We start from the raw sequence: 6,625 nt of genomic DNA, 5'->3' as shown, positions 1-6,625 counted from the left end.
CTCAAACTTTTAAGTTAGTTGCATCGTTTGTGGTGGACTGTCATATCTTAGTTATAGCCAAATAAGTTGCTTGCTCACAATATAGTTAGTTAGCAAAAGTAAAAAATTGAAAGTGTTGTGTAGCAACCAAAGTAAAAATGTAATAGTCAACAGTGCACGAAAACACTTAACTGTATATCGCTTTATATTAGCGCTATATTCATAGACTGTGGGTTGTGGTTTGAGGTCGTTTGTTGTTGTAATCCCTCTCTTGACCGTCAGGAGTCAAAAATTACCTACTGTACTTTTAATTCATCAGATAATTTGACACTCGACTTGTTCAAGCGACGTATATGAAATACGGTGCTGGACTTTAGTCTGTTCTCGTTTCTTTTCTCTCAGTGGGCTGAAATCGCTTGAGTGATGGAGAGGCAGAGTTGTTCAGACTCCATAATGGGTAAACCATTTCTCAGGAACAGAGTTAATATGTCGCATCTACTTTTCAGGTCACTGATAAGTATAGGAATAAAATATAAACACGTTCACATTACATTTTCTTTGGATCCAGGGGTCTAAGAATATAGAAAATGAAGCATGGATCTTTTAGTCTAAAAAAGTAGATGTGATTTCTTGGGGGGTTTCTCCAACTAAGGAATTTGATCAGGTGGTTTTCCCTAAGATTCAGAAGTGAATCTTCAAAATCGTGTAAATTGTTGCCTTTACGTTCTGTAATTTATTGTTAAACAAAACAAAAATTTGTTCCACTGAGATTTAAAAAAGAAAAAATCACACCAAGAATTTATGACAGATACAAAAAAGTGAAAGGACATTGGTTAAGAAAATATTTATATATGTTACACAATATTAATTTACACTGTACAGAAGTTGGTCGAGGAAAGACAAAAACATTCTCCCAGCATTTATCGGATGGAAGCAAAAGCCTCAACGACATAGATCTGTGGCTGAATGGTAGCGGTAATGAATGTCAAGTGCTTTTTGTGTTGACGGGGCATCATCTGCAAAAACAGCAGAAGTTTCTATTCAAGGTTTGGGGTCTTTTGACGTCTGGGGAGGCGTGTCAACCAGATCCTTGAATCCCAATTTCTCCAGTGGCTCCTTTGCCATTAACTGCCTGTATGGGAAAGAATGAGAAGAGGGAGCAGGGTAAAGAGGCCCCCACGCCGCCGCTACGATCATGTCCCTTAAAAGACCCTCCGGAAATAAACGTTTTTAAAATAAGAATACTTCCCGGTCCATGAAACAAACCGGAAATGTTTACTTCAGCTGAATATTGAAGTGTATAAAAATGTAATAAAATGGACATAAAAATGTAACGCAGGTTAAAAGGAAAACGCATTTACGGAGTTTGTGAGCTTTCTGTAATGCTAATCAATTTTAACACGAGTAAGAAATGTCGTAATGAAATAAATGAACATAGGCATCTGCAAAGAGAGCGGAGCTAGCTTATTGTTGCTAGCGTCATACTCCTAGAAAGGACACTCCAACCTACCTTTCCATTCTGCATTCCAGATACTCTTTGGACTGTTGCCGACATAAGGAGTTGTCATAGCCATTACCTCGCAAACACTTCATGAATTTCTCTTTGAAAAGTTTACACTCTCCTAGAATTCCGCAAACAAGATGGCATGGGGAGAAAGGAAAGGGCACTCAATCTCATCAATCTCAAAAAAAGATTTTGGTATCCTCCGAATTTTGAAAATACCAGCAAACACTAAGTTACATAATGACAATAATATAGGATGTAGGATAACGTCGCACGCCATGCAGGCTGATCTGACAATTACCCTGAATTTCTAGCTGCGTATTGGGACCGTCTGGTATGACTTGTCGTTCTGGATCGCAAAGAAATACTGTAAAGTATTCGTTTTCATTCCTACAAAATTGCTGCGAAGTCATTTCGCAAGCTAACGCTAGCCAAAACAATACAATCCATGATTGCTTACAAACTTTAACTAGCTATGCTAGCTAAACAGTGTCGTCCAGTTAGCCAATTTATCTAACCTTAAATGACAAGCTGGCTAGCAACTCACCGAAGTGATCTAAAGGGAAAGATCCTTTGTCCGGAGCACGCGGCTTAAATGTTTTAGAACCAAAATTCATTGCAGTCGACATGATCCCGTGGTATTTAACCAAATATTGACCTGACCTAACGCACTATTATGAATGAAACGGCAGCACACTGTCGCTAGCTGTTGTGACCCCGCAGACACCACACAGGCTACATAATCAATGAACGATATTTTAAAAAGCATATTCGGTAATCGACTGCTTTTCGTTTTTTCTTAAAGGGACAGTACAGCTTTCGGAAATTCTCGTGGAAAGGGTAGAGCAGGTTTCGTGCAAGTGTAGAGATACAAGAGAAATAAGATAATATTGGGCGCAAAAAAAGATTTTAATGCAAGTATGCTACTGACCTTCTTATAGCGTACTACCAAGGAGACACACTGCTGTTGTAGCCAGTTATATGTAGTTTAAAGTGATTCAGTCAGAAAATGTTTGTCATTGACATAGCAAGTTGTGGGTTTATAATTGGTCCTTGTGCTTGTCCATGTCCATGGTAGATGCAGGATACCACAGTGAAAGCACCTTACAAGAACCTCTCTGAGATGTTTTTGTGATCAAAAATCCCCACAAAATTAACCTTAAACACCAGTGATAAGTAAATACTGTGTGATTGTGTAAATAACTTACTTTTATTAATCACTGATGTAGAAAAGTGATAAAATAATTCCGAGATGTCTTACTACTGATGTCTTGTAACTGCTTTCATAGAATGCAATCTCAGTAGATAGCCTGTAGAGCAGGGCTGTCCAATCTTATTAGTTCAGATTAGTTAAGATTAGTTCATTAGTATAATCAGGTGTGTTACTGCTGGGTTAAAACAAAAACCTGCACCCACGCCGACCCTTTTAGGATAAGACTGGACACCTCTGCTGTAGAGACCATAGTCTGAATTTACTTGCTTGTTAGGCCTACCCCATTTTCACGGTTGCTTGCCACAAAATACATTCATCTTCTTTTCTATATGTGTATATATCTTTAGGAAATTAAATTGTTAACAGTTTAACCTTGATGGAGAACAGTCTGATGTTGGCGTTAGGGCTGATCGATTTGACTCCCTGTCTTTTCAGGCTTTCAGCAAACGCAAACAAAAAAGTTTTTTTGTGATTAATTAACAGTAAATACAGAGCAAATTTCCCCCCCAGCCTTCACCACAGAATTAAACAAATGTAATAGTTTATAATTCAGTATTCATATGCAAGGTTTATGACAATTTCTTCTTAACCAATGAGATGTGAATTCATCACAGTTCCTCTGGTAATTTCTCTCGTCAGATCTTGTGTAGCTCAGGAATCCCGATGCGGACTATATGCGAGACAATTGTGTAAAAGAAAATTTACCGAGTCTCAACAGTATACCTACCTTCACTGAGCCAATCGCTGCTCAGTGAAAACATGTCTTCGCATGTCCCTGCCATCTGTTACTAGCACTAGTCAAATTAATTTCAGATAAATTTGTTTGTTTGTTTGTTTTGTATGTTTTGTATTCTGTAGTTATTCGTGGGAACAAAAAACATCTTACTCTGAGTTCTGTAAACAAAATCCACCATCATTGTACATCAAAAGATTTTATTATCGTGAATGTCATTGGTATACTATACATGTCTTAAAAAACAAACATAAAACGAAACATTACATTTCCAAAAAGATAAAAATACACCTTTGTGTCTATCCTCCCATTTGATACATGATATAATAGGGATATACATTATATGCTACGTTAATTTTTAAAGCCGAAATGGTACTAGGCAAAAGCATATTTACGGCATACTGTCTGGACCTGTTTGTCACGGACTTCAATAACATTACATGATATAGACAAAATCCAGGGAGCAGTATATTTTAACACGAGTGAATAATATTTATAATAATAACTTCTGGGCCAATATGCTAGTTACCCAGTAAGTAAAAGACACCGATCGTGACATTTAGTGGTTAACGCATTAGCCCATTATGAAATCCATTGTTTTTCACAAAGAAGCAATACTTATATATTTCAAAGACTTGAATATGCTACATACTGTACTATGAATATTAAAATATCAATATCCTTGGTTTTTTAAAATAAGTTCACGTTAGTCTTCAGCATTTAGCTTATAGAGCTCCTCACGAAAACAATGTGTCAACTTTCTTAAATGGGCGTTAAACTATGCGTTTTTCATTTAGCACTTCATAGGCCACCAACAGCGACTTATAAATGAGACCACTAGTCGAGGCTATTTCTCTACTGTAGGCTACATCACCAAACATATTTTGTTCAAAGCATTAATAAAAATAAAGGCTATACGTTAAACTAGCCTATAAATTGATAATATTATGACCGGCGTATCGACGCGAATGTTTATTTATTTTTGTTGCACGGTGTTTTGCTCTGGACCGCAAGAGAGAGGGGTAATGATTCTACGTCCACCGGACAAACAAGAGTGCGCACTCAATTGGCGGCCACCTCTAATCACGGACAAATGTGTCCTGTCTACGGCGTAGTGTCCGCTTCATGGTTGCCTCGCTGAAAGCGTTTTGGGGTATCTGCAATCAGAGATCACTCAGAGATGACGATGTCAAGCTTTACGTTCTGAGGTTCCACGTTAAGCAAGGCCCAGCATACTTCTATACGGGGCGACGGGATAAACTGATACACGTCCGTAAATGACGGTCATTTGTAATTCGCTGAACGACACAACTGCGCCTGCGGCACACAGGGTACCCTTACGAAAAAAAATAAACGTTCAACAAACCACGTGTCCAAAAACCACATGTGAACACCAAACATAAAAATTATACCACTTACCAAACTATAAGAAATCCCATATAGGCTATAAGATGAGAGCAGGAAAAGGTAACCTATTTCAGTCACACGTTTTGTTTTCACATATGAAAATGTCGAATTTCACTTGATTTTGTCACATTTTGTTTTTGCATGCATACATTCTCATTCCCGTGAAAATGTCCAGTTCACAAGTGCTATTTTCTTTCCATGTGTGAATATATAAATTCACATAGAAATATTACATTTTCATGTGAAATTGTGGTTTTCACATGTGAAAAGGCACTTTTCATTTTTCCCCCCCGTAAGGGTACATACACACATACAGATACATTGCACAACATGTCTTTCACATTATGGTACTGTAAACGTGATACAATCCAGAAGCCACAACAGCAAGAAGAGAGTTAAAGAACAAGAAAACATTTTTTAATAATACAGGGGAATTGGAGGATATTCATCAATACATTTCTAGGTACAAACAGTACTGGATGTCAGTCCCGCACCGGTGACCCCGGTCAGCCCCGATCGGCTGCGGAGGCCGTCGGTGAGAGAAAGCTCTCTGATTCGCAGTTCAGCTTACCGAATCAGTGCACAGCAAAGCAAGCAAACAGAGGACACACATGATCAAACAGAGGGTAACCTTGTAATCACAGGTTAGTATTTTGCCTCTGGATGGCTAGACTGTGAATACAGACTATCGCCACCTCCTGGTGAGGTAGCGTTATTTCCTCAGCCATCGGCTGTAGTCTGTGCCGCGTGTTTGAGCGCAGCTTTATACGCGTGGCGTGAGGTGACTCACCGCGTTCTGACACAAAGCGATCTGACAGATGGCCTTGGTTGCCACTAGTTCTTTGACATCAGCTTGGTGTGTCAGGGCCCTAACACGCAAAGCAATGCCAACCCTACATTCAGAGCGCAACGCTGCCCCCGCTGGCGAGGCTTGGAGTCACAGCAGCATGAATATTTACATCCAAAACGACATATTCGACACTTAAAGCAGAACTTAAGAAGATCTGCCTCTCTCTCTTTACTTCACACGTGGATATGTGAGCATGCATGCCACACAGACACACATACACACACACACACACACACACACACAATCTCCAGTTATTTTAACTTCATAATAGACCTCTCCCAGAAGAATGGTATGCCCCCCCCCCCCCACACACACACACACACACACACACACACACACACAGATACACTTATCCATGTACATGCACACACACGCATGGCTGGTGGTTTAGGATCCACAGCAGCTGGTGGTCTTTGTCATTTCCTTGTTGACGTACTCGTGAAGCTGAAACTTTGACTCACTTGGCTCCTTCATGGACCTGTGCTTCAGCTCTCTGAGCGAGCAGGAGAGAGAGAGAATAAAAATAGAAAAAAAATCAATAAAAAAATTTGCAATGTACATATCTGACCAGTTCCGTAAAAATAATAATAATAATAATTATTATTATTTACTTTATTTGATTATAATTTGTTAGGATTATTGCTGAATGTGTTGTTTGTATACGGTATGTTGTTTATTGTATACTATATTATATATTGTATATGCTTTGGCAACAATGGTTGGCAACCACAGTTTCTATTCATGCCAATAAAGCCATTTGATATTGAATTTGAGAGAGGCAGAGAAAGAGAGAGAGAGGGAAGGGCAGGGAGAGACCGACAGAGAGATGGGGGCAGGGGGTGACAGAGCTTGCATTTATACACAGGTTTTATAAAGTCAATGCACAATTACATGTATTTACAATGAGGAACTTCTTACCTGAATGTTCTAATGCTGATG

The 6,625-nt window shown here is 39.0% G+C and overlaps 2 protein-coding genes across 2 annotated transcripts in view; both read right to left on the bottom strand.

The window, feature by feature from the left end:
• Positions 1-808: 808 nt before the first annotated feature.
• LOC133118831 (cytochrome c oxidase assembly protein COX19) lies at positions 809-2,236 on the bottom strand. Its single transcript, XM_061229095.1, has 3 exons — positions 2,031-2,236; positions 1,490-1,601; positions 809-1,111 (listed from the first exon to the last, which is right to left on the bottom strand). The coding sequence occupies exons 1-3, from the start codon at positions 2,110-2,112 to the stop codon at positions 1,021-1,023; spliced, it is 285 nt and encodes a 94-aa protein (XP_061085079.1). The 5' UTR covers positions 2,113-2,236; the 3' UTR covers positions 809-1,020.
• A 3,762-nt stretch (positions 2,237-5,998) lies between these two features.
• Positions 5,999-6,625, bottom strand: part of LOC133121871 (ras-related protein Rab-26) — a 58,900-nt gene continuing 58,273 nt past the window's right edge. Inside the window, exon 9 of the mRNA XM_061231392.1 lies at positions 5,999-6,179. Within this exon, the coding sequence (XP_061087376.1) occupies positions 6,074-6,179 (106 nt within the window). The 3' untranslated portion in view covers positions 5,999-6,073. The remainder of the gene's footprint in view (positions 6,180-6,625) is intronic.

Source organism: Conger conger, chromosome 2 (genome assembly GCF_963514075.1).
Source record: "Conger conger chromosome 2, fConCon1.1, whole genome shotgun sequence".
Lineage (NCBI taxonomy): Eukaryota > Metazoa > Chordata > Actinopteri > Anguilliformes > Congridae > Conger > Conger conger.
The sequence above is the reverse complement of the archived record's forward strand: the minus strand, read 5'-3'. Positions and strand labels throughout refer to the sequence as shown.